We start from the raw sequence: 23,363 nt of genomic DNA, 5'->3' as shown, positions 1-23,363 counted from the left end.
GAGGCGGGGAGGGCCCTGGCTGGGTCCAGCGGTGACGGTCGCTCCCGTGTCTCTGCCCGCACCACGGCAATTGCTCCTCAGCTGCGGGTCTCGAGGCGTTCCGGAGTGAGGTGGTGGCGGCGGCACCTTGCTGAGGGTCTCTTTCTTTTCTCCAGGCCATAATGCAGGGGGAGAACGTCTCCAAGCCCGTCCTGCAAGTCATCGTGAGTACTCTCTAGGATTTATCTCTTGTGCCAGTCCGTTAGGGACTGCGTGAGCTTCTGCGCAGGCCTCCGAGTGTGACCAAACTCCCTCTGCAGGGGCTGATGTACACCAAGTTTTGTTCTATGTGACATGGGCTACACTGTTCATATCAGTGCTGAATAAATAAGCTGAATAAATACATAATTTGCTAATGATGTTGCTTTATGTTTTTAAAGAGTTTCTGAACGAATGGGAACTAATTGTCTATTGTTTCCCTGTAGAATACACGGGCTATTGCTACGGGAAATGGGCCACCACGTTACCGAGTGTTGATGAGCGATGGGGTTAACACACTGTCCTGTAAGTATGACAAGCTGCAGTGAGATTTTTGTAAGCGTGGAGATACTAACAGTGCTAAAGTTTCCCATCTAGTGCCTGGGTGCAGAGTGGTGAAATGAATGTTCAAGAAGAATGCAGCTTCTATGGGGATAATGGACTCTAAAGTGTGCAATGGCTTTGTAACATTTAAACAAAATCCTTCTCTTCTAGAACTTTCTTTGGGAGCTTTAAGCAATTAACTTGTTACAGGGTATAATGAAAATATAGAAACCTATACATGTTCTCATAACAGTGATTTTGAAGCAATTTAGCATAATCTTTTTTTGACATCTTCAATATATGACCATTCTAGCTGTTACTGCACTCTGAACTTTGGTGAATAAATACAATATAGTTTTATGCTCGTTTTTGGTGACTTGTTAGCTGTTACACTGTTTTCTATGTGTTAACTAGTTGAGCAAGTTGTAGCTCAAATGCAACACTAGACTGGCTGGAAAAGTTGTGGCCAGCCATGGCAGCCCCTTTTAAGGCTGAGGTGTTCATTGTTTCAGTGTTTTTCTTCTGTTTCTGCAGCGTTCATGTTGGCAACACAGCTGAACTCTCTGGTGGAAGAGGAACGTTTAGCAGCCCAGTGTATTTGCCAGGTTAACAGATTCATTGTCAACAGCCTGAAAGATGGAAGGTATATGTGTTTCTTTAAGTAAAGTTCTACAGAAAGGCAACTGCTTTAGTGAGTGCTCTTTGTGACTAAGCAGAGACCAAATGCTTTTGATTGGTATTATCTGAAAATACTCAATCTTTAGGGTGCAGAAGGGAAAGTACCCAGCACAAGCAATAGCAGAAATAAAAAAATAACAGAGTGTGACTTCAGTAGGTGTGGATATACCTAGTACAGTGATTCAGTAAGTGAAGGTTTCCAGTTGGAATACTCCAAATTATACAGAGTTCCTTTTAAAAATTCACTTAAAATTGTCTGCGGTGGAGAAGAAACAGTGAAGATTTCTTGTAACTGAGGTGTTGTGGAATCTGGGGTTTTTTAATTAAAGTTGGAGAGGAGATAGGGTACTGCAAAACAAGAAGGGATCTGAGTGAAGTGGTTATATAAAAACTATGTGTGTGTCTAGGAGAGTGTGAGCTAAGTTTCATATTCTTTTTATTTGCTGTCTTTGTGGAGGGAATATAACTTCTTTTGAGGTAGGGAATATATTTGCTCTTGTAAAATCTGGCATGGTTTTGATACTTTTAAAACACTATGTTGTTTCAAGCCATTTTTGTGTGCCCATTCAGCCTGCTATCAGCTGTCCTTGATGAAATGTGATACTGTTTCAAGCCTACTTGTACCTCAGGAGAGGGTTAAGTTGACAGTGGAGAGCTTTTGTCTTCCAGATGTCTCATCCAAAGAATCAGCCCCTCATGGTTGGTTCTCTTATCTGCTGCAAAGGATATTCAGAGTCTGATAGACTTGCAAAGGGAGTGGAAGTCTTTATTGCTGTCTATTCTGTGTTTGTAGGAGAGTGGTTATACTGATGGATTTAAATGTTCTGAAAACTGCTGATAAGGTTGGTGGGAATATTGGCAATCCAGTGCCGTACAATGAAGGTGAGTGTCCTCTGTAAACAAACACCTTTCTGAACAGACTGTCTGTTACATATCCTTTCAGCTGTCTGCTTTTTTCACTTAAAAAGAAGCAGGCAGACATGTTCAGCTTTCTTATGCCTGCAACAGTGATGTCTGCATCTTGAAAATCCTTTCTGTTTGTGTCATACAAAATGCCTTTTGTTCATATTTTAATAAACTCTACACCACAGCTGAAGCTCAGTCTCTACATGGTATTGGGAAGTGTCTATACCTTATGATAACACTGACAGGTTTTTATTATACTTTCGTGGTCTCTACCTAGAGTTCCAGTAAGTATGTAAGGAAGTAAGGAAGCTATTCTATGTCTCTTCATAATGAGTAACCAAATAGATTAGTATGTCTTCTGTCTGGAAAGAAAACAGCGGGAGGAAGAGGTAATAATGATCTATGCAACTAGAAGATGGCATGGAGAGGATGAATAAAGGATGATGAATCTCTCTCTCTTTTCTATGTTCATTTGATGCTCTTTAGTTCTCATGTTGTCAGGTAGTGGTTTTAAAACAAAGGCTGTACCACACCCCCCAAACAGTGCATAGTTAAATTATGGAACTTGTTGAAGTAGGTGCCAAAAGTTGGCACAGGTTCAAAAAGCAATTAGACGTGAAAGAAAAATCCATTAAAGGCTGTTAACAATACATCCTCTGCATGAATGTTAGGTTCAGGAAGCACTAAAACTTAGATTGCTCCAAGTACATAGATGAGAGACTGGTATGAAAACACAGCCAGCATACAGACTTCTCTAAGCACCCGTTCCTGCCCTGCCATCTTACAAACAATGGTGCACTGGGTAGACCTTTATCTGACCTGACCATGAATCTTTTGTTTTTATTATGTTGCATAAATAATTGTGTTCTTCATTTTCGTGTGCTGAGCTTACAGTTCTCAGGCAAACATTTTTTGAATTCATATATTTATTTTTTTTCCACCTGAGATGTTCAAAAGTATGTTCTGTTCTTCCAGTTCTGATCTCTAAAAAAAGAGAGGCTAATAAGCACTTAAAGAAAATACTTGAACAGCTCCATCATTGACATATATACAGGTAATGGCTGAAATGTAATAGCAAAGAGCTCTTCTTGAAGAATTTTTCTTTCTTTCCCGGTAGAAGAGGATGAATATATTTTTATTAGTAAGGGACTACAGGTTAGAAGCAACAATTTTCTGTAGGATATTTTGGACAAACAGTGGTAGTATGTACACTGCCATTCTGGTTTAAAATCTGCTTTACTAATCGAAGTAGGAATTAGATTTCATTACAAAGGCAAAGACATCTTTCTTCATTAACTTTTCTTTTTCCTAGGGAATTAGAGGGGCGTTTGTTAAATGAGCCTAAAGAATCCTTTGTTCCTTTGATAGTTACTTAGCTAATTGCTGTTTAAAAAATGTGTTGACATCTCAGATTTTATGGTTTAATCCCATAGTTGCTGTAGAGACCAAAATTTTCAGAATAGCTGTTGAGCAGACTGTTTGGTGCCTTTCTCACATTTCCCTTGCTTGTGTGATACAAGAGCCTGTGAACTATGGTGGTTTTCACTTATTGTTGCTTAGGAACCACCAGGAATGTGATATCTTGCAGAACTGAGCTGAAAATATACCTTTAAGAGTACAAATTTTGTTAAAATTACTATGACTTTGATCAAAGTTAAGTTCTTCATTTGGGTTTACAAAAGTACTTGGCAAGGAATTTTTCAAATCTCAATGCTTTTGGAGGTGTAACAGGTCTACAATCATAGTAAGTGTGGTCTTGTACTAGATAGTTAAGAGATGCTGAATTTGATGTGATGTGTATTTCACTTTAACTGATGTTATTCTGCAAACTTTGTACCTTTTATTTGGTACTAAGTAAGGTTTCAGTTACCGAAGATGGTAATAGTTTAGATTTAAGTATGCTTAACCCAGCCATTCTGCTCTGCAGGGCTGCCTGGCCTGTCATGAAAGCCTTGATAAAATGGCAGAGGTGTATTTCAAGTTGTAGATTTTTTTAAGTTCCTGTATATATTGAGAGGTTGTATTTTTGAGGAACATTCAGCTAATGCAGAATGAGTATCTAGACCACAGTAGGACCCAGGGAGTGAAAAACTGGCTTTTGACCACTTGACACTTGAGCAGTAGGTGGTTAATCTGTCTAACAAGGAAGCTGGAGACACAATCTTCTTGAGAAGTATAATGAAAACTTTCCAGGCAGCATTTTATAATAGTATTGAAAATTAAGATTGGGCAGTTTAGTTCCTGTTGAAAACATGAACTAAGTAATGTTCTTACTGTCATTCATATCATTCAGATTACTCTGATGCTGGACTTTCTTCTATGACAATTACTTGCTACTGATGTTTAACTTCTGTTGTTAATCTTTCAGCATTGAAATGTTTGTATACTTACGCATTCACTTCAACTCTCTTCTTCCTTTCCCATCATTGCTTTTTGCTGTGTGTTCTTCCAAAGTGCATTTTCTCTCCTCTTCTTCCTCCCCTGATGCTGCCTCTCAGTTCTGGGACAGGTCTTCTGTCACCATGACACTGCAGTGTGACCTTTTGGTAACATATTGGAAGCAGAAGGCTACTGTTATACGACTATGACATTAGAGTGGGCTGTGTGGGTAGCTTTGGCCAAAGCTCTCGGGTTTGTCCAAGTAAATATAGCAGAAATGTGATCAGGTATTTCAAGTGTTTCTCTCAGCTTCTGCTAATAAAAACTAACAGTGAAAACCAGGCAGAGGAGTCAGTTTTCTGAGCACTCTAAGTGATCTGTAGGCCACCAGCCACCAGAAATCATAGTTTAGGAGTCTCTAGACTCTACAAGCGAGAAAATTGGAGAGATATTTCTGCTACTTCTGTATTTGAACACATGCACAGATGTGTTAATATATCCTTAATCTGTTGAGAAACACCAGGCTATGGGTAGGCAGTCATTAAAATGTGAATCTGTGTTCCATAATACAAAAGTGTTCCAATATATATATATATATGTGGTGGTCTTTTGTTGGGTTTCTGGTGTAGGTTTTTTTTTTCTTCTTAATTAAAAAGTCTTGGAGAAAAAAAACCCAAAACCATTTAGAACAAAAGTAGCAAGAAAATCTCTTGCTGTTTCATATGCACATTCCTGTTCCTCTTGAATATTCTTTCCCTGACCACATGTATTTTTCTTTTAATGTCTTTGTTGGGGTTTTTTTTCTGTTCTTCCCTTACACAAAATGAATTTGGGGTGTTGAGCACTGACCCTGACTGGGTTCTCCAAGTACCTGAGGCAGCTGTGTGAGGGTGAAATCTGGCTTCTCCATCTAGTGGATTCTGCAGTAAATACACATTGCTGTTTGACGTCACTCTGTTGCCAGGGAGACCACTGTCACCAGTTCACCGATGTGACTCTACTGCGGCAAGTTACAGGAGCAGATTGGTTTTTGTGCCAGGACCTTGTTTTGGATTAAAAATAACCAGAGGGTTACCTCTGTAAACCATACAACATCAGGTGACACTACATCAGGGGCTTCTTGTGTTACTTCTGCTCCTTTACCTTACTTCTGTACCTTCCTTCCTTCCCATCCTCTTCTGGGATTCTCTGCTTTTCCTCATGATACTTCTGGGCTTGGTCTGACCTTTTGCACTTTCTCTGACTGTCTGTCTCCTTGCACCCCAAATGAGAGGTGCTTTGCCTGCTCAAGGCTGACACTTCCTACAAACAGATAGCTCAAGAATTAGTTGTGTCCAAAAAGACAAAAATGTTGGGTATTTTCTCATCTGGATGCAAAATATGATAGGACAGTTATTCTGTAAAGGAATTCAAGTTTTTGAACTGTAGATTAGTCTTCCAATGTACTATATCTCTAGATATGTCACTTTGTTCTTTCTCTTGCAATTGATCATCGATATAAGGCAAGTAAAAGTCCTGGAATCTACAAAAAAAAACCCCATGGTATGTACTTAGTGTGACATCACTTTGCTCCCTATGCAATATACTGCTGTGTCCCAGGAGGGACTCTGGAGAATGCTGAAATGATGATTCCATCACCTCCACATTCCAAATCTTCGTATTTTGGAAATAAAATGTAGCAGGTGTTTTCTCTATCTTGTGTTAACTTTGGGTTTGACTTTACTCAGTAGTTTTTTGGCCCATTCTGAGTTTCAAGGGGGAATTCTCCGATAGTTTTTATCTTAGCTGTTAGGTAGTAGCAGAAACTACCTGTCAGAGTGATAGAAGCCTATAAAAACTGAGAAGTTGTCAAGATTGCTTCAGTGTTGTCCTTTTAAATAACTGTCAACCCTGAATTCTTTCAAAGTAAAAAACAGTTGCTGGAGGAAAGCGATCTGACTGAAATTCCTCCATCGTAATACTGTTCAACAGATAATTTGTTACTGCTATGTTTTATAACACCTGAATTTTAGCGTGTGCTCTATGTTTTAAGTTATTTTTTTTCATGCAAGCCTTATCTCCTAAAAAGGCTTAAGGATAGTTTTAATTACTGTGCTCCCTACTGTACTATATGGTCTCTTTCCATTTGGTTACCAGGGCAAGCACAGCAACGTTCTTCAGCTCCAGCAGCAAACCCGGCACCCAGTAAACCACAGCAACAAAATGGCAATTTGTCAGTAACAGGTAAGAGTAATCCTGGGCAGGAATTCTGGTTTCCATTTGTGCACCATAAAACTACAGCTTAGATTTCAAAAAGGATCTTTTCTATAATGGTGGTGCATGAGAAGCACTACATTAAAGAATAACCTATAGCTTAAAAAGGTGAATTCTCTCAAGAGGATATTTTACGGTTGGATTTAAAAGGAAAAAAAGGGAAAAAAAAAAAGTGTCCCACTTCCCCAAGGAAAAAAAAAGGGAACAACATTGACAAAGCAGTGTAAACTGAACATTCAGTCTGATGCAATTATGCATCCTTGAACCAATGCTCTGTGGACACCCAAGTAGGCTACAGTTTGGAGCTGACCAACAGGTGTGTTATTGATGCTGAGATATTGAGGCCAAACAATTTAAGTGGTACAGCACTGAAATAATTTGATAGTACATCTATAAATACAGTTTTTTGATCAAGACTTCATAAATAGTGAGATGCTAAGGAAGGCAGTCATTTGAAATGTCAGCCTGTAGACTTTTTTTTAAAGCAAAAAAGTTGTCAAAGTCATAGCTCCTGATACTGCTTTAACCTGTCTGTATTCTCTACTCCAGTGTTGAAGTATTTTGAAGTAGTAAAATATTGATGCTTACTTCAGCAGAAAACAAGCTCTTCCTTCCTGAGCTTAAAGCTGATCGTAAGAGTTCAACATCTATACATTAGCAAGATTCAGTGTAGAATTAGCAGCATTGCTAAAGGTGTAGATCTAAAGCTTGATGTGCCATATTTTAGAGAATACACTGCTAACTAGTTGTTTGCCACTTAGACCCTGTTTAAGTGATTGACTCTGGACACTTTTCCACTTCCCGTTAAGTGCTCTAAAGGTCTGAGAGTGTCTTTTCTACAGTAGTTTGCAGCCTAGAAAATAATTGTCACTAAGAGCAGAAGTGGTTCAACAATCTTTTAGCCACTTTGTGGTGCCCACATAGCATGGTGGATGGAACTTTAAGTGCCTACTACCCGGTGGTAAGTATAACTGTGCCTTCTGTGCAGCGTTGTGGGGAAAGTTCTGCCTGACCTCGCACCACCAGCTGGTTTTTAACCTGGCTTTTGTCTACAAGGCTGAAATTCTTTATCCTTTGTTGTGGTTTTTGAAAGGTCCTGCTGCTCCGAAGTACCATGCTCCCTCAAACCAGTTTAGCAGAGCGAGTGTTTCCAGCTCAGCGAAGACACCAGGGGGATCTCAGGCCAAAGTCGTGCCGATTGCCAGCTTGAACCCATACCAGTCTAAGTGAGTTACCCTGGTGTGCCAGGTATTACTCAGTGTCACAGGCATGAAGGAACAATAGCTTCTTTTTGCTCTGCTGTGTATGAATCTCTGTAAAATTATTCTTTGAGTTCTTTTGACTCCATTGGTGAACTTCAAACAAACAAAACCAATAATAACAACAAAACCACCCAGAGAAACAAACAAAAAAAAAACCTCCATAGAAACAGCTCTATGGGTTTTGCTTTGGTCTTTGTTTCTTGTTTGGGTTTTTGTTTTGGTTTGTGTTATTTTACTTTGTTGTTTGTGGGTTTTTTTTAATTTCATCAACACTCCAACAATCTGAGATTTGCCTTTGCATTGTCTTGGTGAAGTTACCCTGCTGAGCTTGATAGGTTTTTAATATTTTAGTTGAAAATCAGTTGACTTCTCTTTTTTCCTAAAGCAGCCTTCTTTTTGGTAACTTAATGACAAAACAGCTCAGTAAGCTATTCACTTTGGCTACTGTTCTCTCGAAAAGCATGAGGATGTAATTATTTCGTGAATGACATTTTTAAGTTATGCAAACTGATTTGATTACTCAAGTTAAATGCGAATCCTATAATTGAGCTCTTGAGTTCTAGCATGGCTTTTCAGAACAGGCAAACTGCTGTATGAGAAATGTACCCTAAAAGTGTAAAAGGTTTGAGTCCTGCTTCTCTGCAGAGGGATTGTTCACTACTATTATCATACTAGATGCTTTATGGCTGGCTTTGTTGCTGCTTTCTCTACAACTTTCTGCCTTTAAATGGTCTAGGCCATTAAAATAGAAACCAGCAGAAAAGCAGGTAGAGTTGCTGAGGTGGAAAGATTCTGGCTTTTAAATAGTGACATTCCAGTTCCAAAGGTTTGTCAATTCAATCTCTTCCTTAAAAAAAATAAAAGACACAGAACAGTGATTTCTTGCATGATTTCAGGTGGACCATTTGTGCTCGTGTTACCCAAAAAGGCCAGATCCGCACGTGGAGCAACTCCCGTGGAGAAGGAAAGCTCTTTTCTATAGAGCTGGTTGATGAAAGTGTAAGTGTCATATGTTGAGAAAAAGATAATGTATGCCAGATGCTGATGAACCCTTCATAAAGACAGAATAGAGGAAATAAAATGTATTATAGGAAATTGTTTTTTTATTACAACTGAAGGTTGTATTCCTGTATTCATTATGTTGAACATCAACGACCTAGTTTTTATCCAGAATGAAGTCTTAAATGTGTGGCATTACTGATTATTTTTCATCAAAGTCTATAGGGTGAGACTAAATTTTTTGCAGCTTCAAAATATAGTTGTTTATGGAAACTGACAACCTAATACTTAGGTTTGTGGTGGTTTTCATGTAAATTGAGAATGAGGTCTCATCCTTGCTTGGATGCACATTACAAAACAAGGAGTGAGAGGAGCATTGCCTCCAAGTTATAAGCTTTCATTTTCATGAAGAAATCAGAGTACAAATTATTGTAATACTAGGAAATTTCATCTGTGGTTTGTTTGGGGAACAGTGTCTGGTTAATCTAACTAAATTTGCAGTTTGTCAAACCTCTTATCAAATTACAGCCTTCTGTTGTGAAAACAAACAAGATTCCCCTAGATTAGTATAAAATGTGAGGTTAGTAGTGTAACGTTGTCATCAGCCGTTTGTTTTCTCAGCGTACAGTCCATACTTAGATTTTTTTTTTTTTTAAACAGTATTTATATCTAGTGAGTTTATAATTTTTATTAATTCTTACTTAAAGACTTGACATGTGTGAGCAGGAGGTATCACAGTATATTGTGTGAAAACTTGCAGTGCTGCGTGATCTATTTGATTATTTTTTTTTAATGTAATGGCAATTAATGCCAGTTTTATTACTACCTTTTCAGAGGTGTATATATGATATGTAGTTCTTTTGCATTTTCTTCTAAAGTTCCAGATGTACTAATGAGACCTGAATATGAGATTTGATGGTCAGGTGTAGAATATGTCATTTTAGCTATAACTACAAGTGCGAGGAGGATGTTGTTTGTTTCTCACATGCCTGGAGCTAGCCTGGCAGACCATGCTGGTTCTGTAGAACTGATGCCACTTAACATTGCAAAGATTTCTTTTTATATATTTTTTTTTTTTCATGCCAAATTTTGAGTTCTGACCAGCTCTCCTATTTTCCTGCAGGGTGAGATTAGAGCTACTGCATTCAATGATCAAGCAGACAAGTTCTTTCCACTTATTGAATTGAACAAGGTATGGTAGCATTGTGCTTTCATAGACTGACATGAGCTAGAAAAGAGGAACTTCAGCATAGCAAGGATTTTTAAAGGTGAACATAATCTATTTTCTCTGACTTCTGATAATATCCTCTGTTTCATTGCTTTCTCCTTTAGGTATATTATTTTACCAAAGGCAATTTGAAGACTGCTAACAAGCAATATACAGCTGTTAAGAATGACTATGAGATTACATTCACTAATGAGACTTCGGTTGTGCCCTGTGATGATGCCCAGCATCTTCCATCTGTTCAGTTTGATTTTGTATCCATCTCTGACTTGGAGAACACGCCCAAAGATGCAATTGTTGGTCAGTCTAAGTAGCGAAATGGCAAGCTCTAAAGCTTTGAAGTTTTACTTTTGTGACCTGAATACTGGGGAGGTAGCAAGCATACAACACTTCAAGTGTTGTGATCTCTTAAACAAAGGTACTCAGTGATGGTTGCCATTCAAAATACCTCAGGCAGTTTTCCTGTTAAGATTCTTTGCCCTGTTCTGCTAACAATATATAATGATTTTTCTTCAAACTAAAGACAGTAAATGATACTTGTTTATTGTTCTACGATCATTGTTTGCCATAGAAAAGGGCTGAAAGAAAAATGTCCTTGCTCAGCACGTGTGCGTTTCATACCTTCCATGGTCTTGCTTTCTTTCACTATCTAATTATCTCTGCAGTGATTTTGGCATAATTCATTGCATCCAAGTCCAAGTTGCATGACTATTTTGGCTTGATTTTTGAAGTATTGGAGGTTTGTTTTTCTGTAATTCGTTGGGCAGAGTACTCCGGAAAAATCAGAGGCTTGGGTGGGGGCGAGGGTTCTCAGGTTTCACAGGCACAAGATGCCTGTGATTCAGAGGCATTCAGCTAGGAATTTTCAAGGTAGATTTGTAATATTAAAAATGGTTTATTTTTAAGGAGTGCAGAGGGGATTGCGTTAGCTCTTACTACCCAAACATGCAGACTTGTTTAAGTTGTAGCTTGCGGTTGCAAGGCTCTGGTGAAGGTGCCAGCCAGCTGCTGCTTTGTGTTATAGTCACTTTGAAACCCCTTGCCTGAGAGATTTGTGCTTAAACACAAGAGTGTGTGTACAGGATCAGGGCTGAAGTCCTTTGACAGGATGCGATGGGAAAAGATAGTACAATCCCTTGATCCTGCTGATGTGGTGAAGCTCACATTCATGAAGATCTTAATGAATTCATCAACAAAAATAAAGCACTGAAGAGTTCTGTACTGGAGCATTCCTACCATAATACACTTAATTTCCATATTGGATTTGATTTTAATAGGGAGTTAGGATACAAGGTAAAAATCTGACACTAGGTTTGAATTCTCCTCCTGTGATCTTGTATTCCCCAATTGTGACCCTCGAATAACTAACGGAATTGTAACTGTTTTTCAGATGTAATTGGAATTTGTAAGAGCTATGAAGATGTCACTAAAATTACAGTGAAAGCTAACAATAGGGAAGTATTGAAGAGGAACGTGCATCTGATGGATACATCAGGGAAACTGGTGACAGCTACGCTATGGGGAAATGAGGTATGTGCTCTCTTACCTGTTCTTAAGCAAAGGTTCCTTTGTGTAGGATGAAGAGATGAATGTGCTGTTGTCATCTGAGATGGGCATAGCTCTGAGATAGAGTCCTGGGTGTTTAAGGATCAGGGGCAGAAAGAAGGTGAAAGACTGTCTGGTTTCATTCAGGTGTGATGTTCTTAACCTTTCTCTGACAAACTGCTGACATGATCTGACTAATGTGTTCTGAACAACTGCAGACATTAAGTCTCAAGCCCAAAGACTGAAGATAACAGGCTTCTAGTTTGGGAAAGGATACGAGTCTCAGTTTGATTATGGAAAAGCCCGATGGCTACGGCTGTCTCATCTGAGAGGAGTTTTATTCGTAGAGGGGGATACGTATTACTCTGCATAAATCGCTGCTTAACTAGGGGGCTGAGAGGCTGTGTCTCAGGCTAGGATACAAAGCATCAGAGCCTTGGAATTGAAAATTTGAGTGGTTGCAGTAAACTGCTTCTTTATCCTTTTAACAGGCTACTTTGTTTTCCAGCGGTGTTGTAGATACTTAGGGGTTTATGTTCCACTCTATAAAATGGGAGTGATCCTGCCAGCTTGACAGTGATGTTTTATGGCTAAATGATCAAGTGCACTGATATTGTAGGTAGCTAAACACCATTAATCATCTGCTGATATAAATGAAGTAAACTGAAGTTCAGTATCACCAAATTTTGAGGTTGAACTAGGCTTTTATAGGAGAGGCTACTGGTAATCAATTCCTGGCGTAACTCTTCCGACAGAGATCAGAGTCTGCATTTTACAAAGTTAAATGTTTGCTTGCTTGTAGAATAGAGATAACAACAAGCATTGAGGGGAAGTGATGCATGGCTTACAGCTGGCACAGTTAGGGTTAGAATCTGTATCTCCTTTATAACAGTCGTTGCCTTAACTGCTGGGATATGTTTTCTGTTCTTTTTGCATCTCATGGATACAGTGAATGCTCCTGCTAATTCCAGTTTGGTTGTAATCCTTAAGCACATGATCTTCCTCTTGCTTGCTAAGTGATGTGGGGTCCAGAAAATCTATACCTTTCAAAACCTCTCTCATGTCAAGAGGTTCTTTGTTAGTGTTAAGACTTTACTCAGATAACAAACTAGTGGCAATTGAACAGCATTAAAGCAGCTTTATATGATTAAAAACAGAAAATGAACATTTGAGAAAAAGCATTTGGCCAGGATACCTACACTTCTACTTCTTAAGATGTTGTAGAATAGAGGTGATTGGGTCAATCAAGCCAAGTCAGTTGTTCATCTCCTGAAAAGTCAAATCTGACCAAATAATTTCTCCTGTTTGGAGAAACCTCCATTCTCATAACCCATCTCCCTTTCTAAAATCCTTGTGTAAAACTCCTAATGGAGGGAACCAATTTTTTTTTTTCCCAAGCCCTTGGTGTGACTTAAGGATTCTCTGGTTCCCCAGGAAATGGGGTGTTAGGATTAGAGCTTTAATCATTAGCTGCCTTTTCTTAAACTCCTAGTGTTATCATTTAAAAACCTTACCTTCTGAATACAGTAAGATAGTTGGATTCACATTTGGTCTCTTGTCATGATCTGTCAGTTATAACAGCAAGTTCAGTACCTTTACTGTAGTGTGCTACTCATGTGTTCTGTTTCTTTCACACATGCAGGCTGAACAGTTTGATGGTTCTAGACAACCTGTGGTAGCCATCAAAGGAGCCCGAGTCTCTGATTTTGGTGGTAGGAGCCTGTCTGTCCTGTCCTCCAGTACAGTTGTCATCAACCCTGATAGCCCAGAGGCTTTTAAGCTCCGAGGATGGTATGAGTGTGTGTTTATGTTGATTCATTCCAGCTTGCTGCGGAGTATTTGTTTTGTTCTGTTTCTCTGTACATGAGCAGTCTGTGTAGTACTGAAGAAAGGTACCAGAGGATGTGGGTTCCAGGGTTAGAGAAAATTCTCTTCTTTGAAAGCACTAGAGCCTGAAAGGCTGTCCTTTTTAAGTTGTTAAATTCAAAAACTTATAATTCCATGACAGACCTTGAAAAATTGAAATAGGAGTAGTGCATGCTGACCCAAAGCCTTGGAAGGCAGCATGAAATCAGACTTGACCAGCTCCACTTTCTGAGGCATTATCTGAGGGAACAATATTTTTTTTCCAAAGGCTTTTTCCATTTTGTAGAATCTGATACGCACTCTGTCAGTATGGACTGGAGGCACTGTGTTGACTTCTCCCAGCGTCTATTCCTTATCAGATATTTTTCAGATAGCAAAATAACATTTTGATTGTTGTTAGGAAAACAAAGTGATTTCTTGATGGTTCGTTGCTTCTGCTGTAGGCAGTCGCTAAATTGTCTGCTATAACCACTAATATGGTGAGATGTGATGTATGGACGAGTAGGGTTAAGTGCCAACAGCATCAGATTCTTGAATCCTGGGCTTTCAGGTTCTAGTTAAATCACCAAAACATGGATAGAATATAATGGCATTCTCTGTTTGTCATTGAGCTGTGATTCTCCCATACATCAGAGGGTTGTTGAAGGTAAAATTGATTGTGGGTCTTAGCTATTACTGTCACGCTTTAATTAAGTTCAGTTTTTGAGTCTTGTTGGTGTGTTTCTCAAATCACAAAAGACACCAGAATGGGATGGCAGTACAACCTTTTGCTGAAAAGCAGTGCTTTCTTATTTTAACAGAGGAAGTATAATCTGTTCAATGCTATTTGCTTTTCCTTTCAAAGCTGCTGTGAAGATAATGGTACCATGTAATTTAATTTTAATTATGGAAATATCTTGATGCCCTTAAATCTCGTTATCTGACTGCCTTTAAGAAGCATGCAGTGCGTGGTTTGACCACTAGCTGGCAAACAAATTGCAGTTATATAGAACAAAGCTGTCCTCCTTTTGTGGGTTTATAAAATACTGTGCTAATTAAGTCGGACTATTAACTTATTTTGAAATGCTATTTTTGTTTGCAATATGCACAAATTATTGTAATTGTTTCCTTTGCAATCATTGATAAAAAAAAAAAATCCCTCATGTATAAGTATGTGAAACTAAATGTAAGCTCTTGATAAGTCTGTATGGTCTGCTATCCAAAAATAGAAGTGTATCGTTGTGGTTCCAGGTTTGACTCTGAGGGGCAGCTTCTGGAATGTGCCTCCATCTCAGATGTGAGGGGTGGGCCAGCAGCTGGGGCGAATACCAATTGGAAAACTTTGTTTGAAGCCAAATCTGAGAACTTGGGACAAGGAGATAAGGTAAAACATGGCCACTGAGTATAAGCCTTGTGTATTGGGGAGAAAATAAAAAGCTCGACTTTATGCAGACATTATTGAAGTAGTCTGGTTGTTCAGCAGTATGTTCTTACTCAGAATTTATGCTATTAAATAATATTTTTCAAATAAATTCAAGCTTGGTGCTGATGTTGCAACATGATACTAGGTTTGCAAGAGAATTCTAAGCCTTGTGTAAATGGGGCAGGGAGGGGAGTTCACCCCAAAGATATTGATATAAATAGCATGAAGTGTTCTAAGAGAAACAAGTGCATTAGGAGGAAGTGGTTTTCAAGGGTGCACACTTAGTCAATAGAAAAGCTAGGAATAAAACCTGGGTTTCTGGCATTCCAGTCCAGTAATGTCTCTAGGCTTATACTGCTTCTTAATTTATTTATTTTTTCCCCAAACTTAAGTGCTAAGCCATTCAAGATATGCAAGAACTTCTATCTAAAATAAAAAACTTTACCTGTAGCTCAGGTAATTTCTGTGAGATTTTTTTGCACATGCTTCTTAAGCCACCTCTGTTTATCTGTTGAAAGACTTGGCCGGAGTTTGAAATCATTAGGATGATTATTTTAGTATGGTGAGTGGGTATTTTGTTCTGTAGGCTACAGTTTAATCAAATGCTTATCTGTAATACTACACAGTAGGCTTTCTAGTTTTTTTGTATTGGCTCCCAAAAGAAGCATAGGGAAGTGCAGCATCTTAATCCTGTGAAAAAGTGGAGATTTTGAACAGACACAATGGAGAAGCAAATGTGCTTTATCTAAAGAAAATGTAGCAATTGGAGTTTCCTGCAACGGAAACACAAAGTAATCTTGCTGTAGGGGTTTTATTTAACATAATGGAAGCCTGAAAATGATTGCAACAGTGGGGTTGATTTACAGTTTCCCAATAATCCATAGCTGTTAAGCTTTCTAATCCTAAATATCCAAGTATGGGTGCCTTGCTTTGTAGTTAATTCAGAATTGGAAAACATTGAGTATTTTGAGGCTAATGTTGCACACTCACTCTCCTAGGCGGATTATTTTAGCTGTGTGGGCACAGTCGTACATCTGCGCAAAGAGAACTGTATGTACCAGGCATGTCCCTCTCAGGATTGTAATAAGAAAGTGATAGACCAACAAAATGGACTGTATCGTTGTGAAAAGTGTGATCGTGAATTCCCCAACTTCAAGTACCGCATGATGCTTCTGGTAAGTAAATGGATTAGAGGAGAGTGCCTTGCTCACTGTTTTCCTTGTACAGTCCAAACAGAAATCATTTTGAGAGAATGGGGTGTTGGAGTGCTGTTTGTCTGTCTGTGGTGCTTGGGAGTTAGAGGATATTTAAATTGCTTGTATGCTGTACCTGAGTGAGGGATGTTTCATTGAGCTGATTAGCAGTTTGTTTTCCTAGTGCTCCAATTAAGGGCTTTTCTCTTTGCCAAAAAGTTGATGCTAGCTCAGTTGATTCTGGTTTCCAAGTGTACTATGCAGTGCAGAGTACAGATGGCCTACGCCTCTTCAGTAGTGAAGATAAACTGAAGTAAAATGGCATTTCTGGAGAGCAGTAATTGCACTTTTACAGCTGCTACCTATATTTAGTACATTTTTTTTTTTTTGGTAGGTATTGTTCTGTCTCATGCTTTAATGGAGCCTGCTTCAGAAAGTTGTCTGAGGATTATTATTGTGATGCCCACTTACACCCATAAGTGTGGAACCTTCTTCTGTTTTACATTATAAATTAGAGTTGTATCTGCTTCTTAGAAATGCTGTGCCAGGTGGGCATGCAGAGAGAAGGGAACTATCCCTGCAGTCTCACTAAAACACAAACTGCTTCTGAATAATTTCTAGCAGATAACTTCTAGGAATGCATGAACTACTTTACATAGCAGAATCATTCTCGTAGCATATCAAGGGGACACTGAGGGTACAATCATGGCCTTCAGAACAGCATGTCTCCTCTTTTCCTATTCCTAATTGTCAAAGCAACCAGGAGATGCATGTGAGGCTAGCACTTGATCTTTATACTGCTGTCTTGTCCTTGAATGTTTTGATAGTTTCCTCATTACGTAGTATTACATGTGTTTATGCTCAAGTACTCGGGTATGTACAAAACAAACACAATTTGCACTCTCACTGGTGTCCCCATTGATGGTTGTAGTTCTGGGCTACCTGTTCTTGCTCACAGCTCATCAGTGACAGCAGAGCAGAGCTGGATATCCATCAGTGTGTACCACTGTGATCTTGTTGGTCCTTTTCCTGTGACACAATGTACATTAAGTTGTACGATGTGCAATGCATTAAGTTACTGTGACATTTTATGGAGCTTAAAAAAAAAAGGTAGTAAGTCACTTGCCTTCCACCCTCAGAGATGGAAAGTACCTACAGTACATAGGGCTCTCATAGTTACTGGAAATTTAAAACTCTTTATAGCTGTGAAATAAATCTTTCTTTTGGACTGTATTCTGTCTTCCTTGTGGAATAAGCAACTGGATAAAATAACCTTTTGGTTTATTGTTGGTTTTTAGGTGACCATTGCAGACTGCCTGGAGTATCAGTGGGTGACTTGTTTCCAGGAGTCAGCAGAATTCATTCTTGGGCAAAGTGCAGCTTTCCTGGGAGAACTGAAGGAAAAGGTCTGGCAGTTAGCTTACTGTATTTTTAGTAAACGTCTAGAAGTTGAACTGTATTTCACACATCTTGTTGTTGGGCTGCCCTCAAATTTCTTGCCTTTTTTTGATCATCCTGGTAAGGAAATATCCTTATAATGTTGACTTTGAAGGCAGCTTGGAGAAAGATGTAAGGGATGTGTGGAACACCAGCACTGATCCATCAGAGAGCATGAGCTCATCCCTGTGCGCACATATAGCACTCCTGAGTCAGCAGAGGTGGCAGAGGCAGTGGGTTATGTTCATGTAGTTGCTGTGGAAATTAACAGCCTTATTAAAACAAATACAAAAGTGCTGTATGAAAGAAAGGGATTTTCTACTTTATTTGGTAAGAATTTGATCTTACCCATTCTCTGAGTGATAGGCCAGCTCAAGGGCCTGGCAGCCCAAGGTTGTTCTCCAGATGTTGGACTTCAATATCTTTTACAAGTTCACAAATCATTGCTTCTCCCTAGTCTGAAGTTCTTGGCAGGGACTTGTTTACTCTTAGGATTATTTTCCACGGGCCATCTGCCTGGAGAACAGAGATTTGCCTGGTTTCCCCCATAGTTTGCTCCCACAGTCAGTCTGTCTACCTCTGAGCTCTTTTGTTTGTTAAAAACCGGAGATCAGCCCATCCTTATCACCTGGACCTCAGGAGACAACCGATTACGATAGTACTACAGCCTTTAGAGTGATGACAGCTTCCACACATTGACTCCAATAGAAAAGACAGACTGTTTTATCATTGTACCTAGACTGGAAGAATCTGTGGAAAAAAAATGTTTCAGCCATGAATGTTAACAACATTATCCCTACTGTGTTCCAAAAATTTGTTTACAAAACCAAAAAGTTCCAGAACACTTTGTATGTATCTTTGTAAGTAGGCAGGAAGCTTTTTGAACTAGTGTGTGTTAACCCACTTCTGCAGGCTCATTTTTCTCTCCACCAAATATCATCAGAAACTTTGTGGGTCATACAAAAACCATGACTTGTAAAATAGGTCATTGGCAGAGAGATGCTTAAGTGATCTTTGACAGATTAGAACAGTTTTTAAGGTTGTAAGCTATTAAGCACAGACAGTGTTTTCCCCCCTTTTTCACTATATGCTTATCTGGTGTATTTCCTTTCTTCCAACCAAAATAACCTTTTCCTGATTTTTAGTTGTCTAGTGTATAAGATCCGTGTGGTTTTGTTTTGTTCTGGGATTTTTTTGTGTTTGTTTCTGGGTTTTTTTTTGGGGGGGGGGGTTGTTTGTGGGGGTTTTTTGTTTGTTTTGTTTTTTTAAATGGTTATGTGGAAAGCATAATAAGTCTTGAATTGCATGGGAGCATTTCTGTGCTCCCAGGCTGAGGCTGGTTGATACTCAGGCTCCATAGACACACCAGTTGTTGGTTAACCCATTGCTTGGCTGTGGAAGGGAGATGAAGCAGGAAGGGGATTGTTGAGGCTGTTGTCCTGAGACGCTGTTGTAGACCTCATCTGCTGCTTCAAAGCAGGGCTGGTTTTTCTGTAACTTGCATACATTAATGATTTTTTTGAAATTTCCTGCACTTTGGCTTTAAGATAAGTGGTACAAAGCTTGTGCTTCTGGGATGCTGGAAGTTTTTTGTGATATTATGAAGGCTGGACACCTTTGTTCTGTAGGAAGATGTATTACTGGGGTATTTTAATTAAATACGCTTGTGCTTTTATATTCCCCATTTTCAGACATTCTTAACTTTTCAATATTTTCTTACTCCATCTGTGCTTGATCTCTGCTAGAGTTCAAACAAAATTTCTTAGTGACTTTTAATGCTGAAGAGAACTGGGTGGGGAAGGAGAGACAGCATATCCTATGTAACAGTACAAACATGTAATGTCTTTTGAAGAGCTGCCTAATGGAAATGGCTGAGGATAGAAAATGGAACATAATCTGGAATGAGCCCTTCAGCAGGTGAATGCTTTGTGTGCCAGGAGAAATTGTTTTTGATTTGACACTTTTACGAGCCTTTAAAAATGGTACTTGATGCATTTTCAGTAGGCTTTTCTTAGTGGTTTTTCTCTGAAGACCTGATGCAGTATCCTGTGAAGTTGGTGGGAGTCTTTCCACTGCTTGCGGTGTGTATTGAGTCCACGTACAGCTAGTGACCATGCTAAGCATAGATACACATGCACAGTTTTTCATCTGCTTCTCCATTGTGCTTGTTACCAAAGGATGTAATGTAGGGTAGCAGTGACTCGTATGCTAACGGCATTTTCCACTCTCTAATGGTTAGCATAGTTTGTGGCAGAGCTGGAAACAGAAGCCAAATGCTTTATTAAGTGAGTTTTCTTATCCTCTAATCCGTACCATCGTCAGAAGAAAGGCTTGTTAATATTCAGGAAAGATATGCTTAAATTTTGCAGTCTGAAACTAGCTACTCATGTTCACCTTCATTTGTTGTGCTTTTCTAAACCTTAGGAGAATGACTGTGTAGTATAAAATAGTGCTGCGCACATTTAAAAACAGCAGATGTAACACTTGGAATATGAGTGCAACTGAGGTGGGTTCAATTCCAGATCAGATGCTCTGTCTGCTGCTGGAGAGACTGATCAAGTCAAGTGCATCTGGTAGATAAATGCATTAATAATTACTTGTCTGTATCATCGTGGGGCTGCAGGCTTTTTGTGGAATGTCAGCAAAGGTTTTTTTACAACTAATTTTTACAAAAAATAAACTTTTTCCACAATCTCTGCAACTTGTCTGCTTGGTTTCTACTGTTTTGACAAATTGCCTGTTATAAATGATGATGATGTTTAGTGTTCATATGGTAATTAGAAGCAGCTTATGTTATAAATATGACAGAATCTTCTAATGGTTATAAAAGCATGTTCAAAACATGCATCCACTTTTTTTATAGAACATTCTCTTAAATAGATCTGTGTCAGGATGTGAAGGGTATGTACAGCCTTGATGGATAAGCAGAGAAACAGAATGCCTAATAAGATAATTAATAGGACAATAGTTAACTCTGTCAGTGTTTGTGATCATAGCAGAACATCAGAATTAGCCAGTTAAGCAGCATGAGAATCTCTTGTACATTTATATATTTTAATTCTGTACACTTGGTTGTAGATTCAGTGAAACTGTACTTTTTTTTTTTTTAACTTGGGTAGCTAAAAAGTTTTCACCTTGAACTAAACTTTATATTAAAAAATTTAAGTTATGGTTTTGGCATCTAAAATTTGATGTAAGATTCAGTTCTGCTTACATGGTCCAGTTAGTTCCACCACTTTGCCATCATCGGCAAAAGATGAACTGTTCTGAAAGCTCATGGTACTACTGGAAGCCTGAAGTGTCTGCAGCTGATACCTGTCTTTGTCCTTCTCACAGAACGAGCAGGCATTTGAAGAAGTGTTCCAAAATGCAAACTTCAACACCTATGAGTTCAGGATCCGGGTAAAACTGGAGACTTACAATGTAAGTATCCCTTAAAAGGCAAATCGTGTAGCACGTGGCTTTTGTATTTTGACTTGTCTCCATAGGAGGTGGCTTCTTCCTCTTACATTTGTGGGGAGAAGTTTCCAAAGATACTGGCTTACACAAACATTGTCAGTCTTGAGCACTGAAGGGGTGGGATCCACTCTTGTTAACACTGTTCCCTCTCAGGTTCATTCAGATAAAAACAACATCACTGAATCACAGAATCACAGAATGTTGGGGATTGGAAGGGACCTCGAAGGATCATCCAGTCCAATCCCCCTGCCAGAGCAGGAACCTAAATGAGATTACACAGGAAGGCGTCCAGGCAGGTCTTGAATATCTCCAGAGAAGGAGACTCCACCCCCTCCCTGGGCAGCCTGTCCCAGGGCTCTGTCACCCTCACCGTAAAGTAGTTTTTTCTCAAGTTTAAGCGGAACCTCCTGTGTTCCAGCTCACACCCATTGCCCCTTGTCCTACCATTGGGCATCACTGAGAAGAGCCTGGCTCCATCCTCATGACATTTGCCCTTAACATAGTTGTAAACATTAATTAGGTCTCCCCTCAGTCTCCTCTTTTCCAAGCTAAAGAGACCCAGCTCCCTCAGCCTTTCCTCATAAGGGAGATGCCCCACTCCCTTAATCATCTTGGTGGCTCTGTGCTGGCCTCTCTCCAGCAGTTCCCTGTCCTTCCTGAACTGTGGGGCCCAGAACTGGACACAATATTCCAGATGCAGCCTCACCAGGGCAGAGTAGAGCGCTGGACTCTCACTGCTCTGGGAGTCAAGTTTACACTCTCACCTAACCCTGATACCAGGAGCAATAAGTTACTGGGGCAGAAGGAGGTTAGAACCAAATGCCTGGAGTGCTTAGTGTTCTCCTTTTACATGCTGTATTCCTCCTTCACAGGATGAATCTCGTATTAAGGCCACAGCAATGGACGTCAAACCTGTGAACTACAGAGAATACAGCAAGCGGTTGATCGCGAGCATCAGGAGAAACGCTCAGCTAGGGTGAGGAGGCTGGTGCTGACTGTTTGAAGCTAGAACTTCCAGGAAAAGCTCAATAGATGATGTTACATTGACATTTTCCCCCACCCCGTGTGTGACAATTTGGCATTAGTTACACCGTGCATGGTAGTCCAGCATAGTGGGTGAAGTGATTTAATGCATTTCTCTGAAGATACACCCCTGGTAGGTGAGAGTGCACTTTAATGGCCACAGTATTGTAGACTGTTGTGGTCTGTTAAGCTGTGACAGCTCTAAAGAGGAATCTCTAGACAGATTACCAGGGTCTTCAGACAAACCATTCAGAATGTCTGAAGTAACTTTGCTTTCTTACTATATGTAAAGCTGAATTATATAACCATTGTGTCTTCTTTGCAAGAAAGTAGTGACAACCTTGACACTTGGACTTGTTCAGCAGAAGGTAGGAGGAAGACTGTCATGCAGCTTTCAGATATGGACGAAGGACAGGTCTATTAGCACAAGTTAGTTATTTTCCATAGAATTCAAAGGCTTTCTCTTTCCACAGGTGCCATGCAGTTGTTAATGCTTAGAATGGCAATATGGTAGAATTATTAATCAAAGACATATCTCTTATATCTGAAGAATATCCTTCCTTCAGGGTTTAATAGACTGAGTCAGATGGGTCTGATATTAATCAAAATTGTCTCTTCTGAGGAAGGCAGATAAGCATTGACTCTCCATCCCCCAGGGAAACGTAGGGAACTACAAAGCATTGCTTTAGTTTTTCTCTTCAATTAATACTATGGATTTTTGACTTATTTTAGCTCACGTTTCCTGCCTATACATATTTTGTATGTTTGTATGTTCAGTTTCTTTGGTTTCCTTTGTAATGATGTTAATCAGAAACAGGTCTTTAAATGGGGGGGGGCTTTGTTTCAATAAACACTGTTTAATTCCTGTGTAGTGAATTTTGCTTTCTTTGAACACCAAAGACTTCTCATTACTGGAAAGCAATTAATTAGCTTTCATAATAAGCATTCACTTGGGGGAGATGTTACCTTATTACAAACTCTAAGGTTAGACTGAAGAATGGAGACTTCTTTGCCTGATGTTAACAGCATGGAAATGCAGTGATATTTTCGCTGTTTCTGTGCCTGAGAATGCTGATGAGCTGGCACTTCTGGGATTTTTATTGACGTTTACACAGCAGTCTAAAACTAACCAGGCTTTGAGATTTGTTCAGACATAGAGCTAGTACAGAAAACAG

At 39.3% G+C, this 23,363-nt stretch overlaps 1 protein-coding gene across 1 annotated transcript; it reads left to right on the top strand.

Annotated features, from left to right (window-relative positions):
• The first annotated feature begins 160 nt into the window (after positions 1–160).
• RPA1 (replication protein A1) lies at positions 161–23,059 on the top strand. Its single transcript, XM_010170764.1, has 16 exons — positions 161–203; positions 465–543; positions 1,096–1,204; positions 2,033–2,121; positions 6,661–6,747; positions 7,871–8,003; positions 8,936–9,038; positions 10,162–10,230; positions 10,371–10,563; positions 11,654–11,793; positions 13,451–13,599; positions 14,905–15,037; positions 16,075–16,251; positions 17,568–17,675; positions 21,043–21,129; positions 22,038–23,059. The coding sequence occupies exons 1-16, from the start codon at positions 162–164 to the stop codon at positions 22,143–22,145; spliced, it is 1,806 nt and encodes a 601-aa protein (XP_010169066.1). The 5' UTR covers position 161; the 3' UTR covers positions 22,146–23,059.
• Positions 23,060–23,363: the final 304 nt, after the last annotated feature.

The sequence above is a fragment of the Antrostomus carolinensis genome, unplaced genomic scaffold, assembly GCF_000700745.2.
Source record: "Antrostomus carolinensis isolate BGI_N321 unplaced genomic scaffold, ASM70074v2 scaffold7476, whole genome shotgun sequence".
NCBI lineage: Eukaryota > Metazoa > Chordata > Aves > Caprimulgiformes > Caprimulgidae > Antrostomus > Antrostomus carolinensis.
This window is presented reverse-complemented; position numbering and strand designations above follow the sequence as displayed.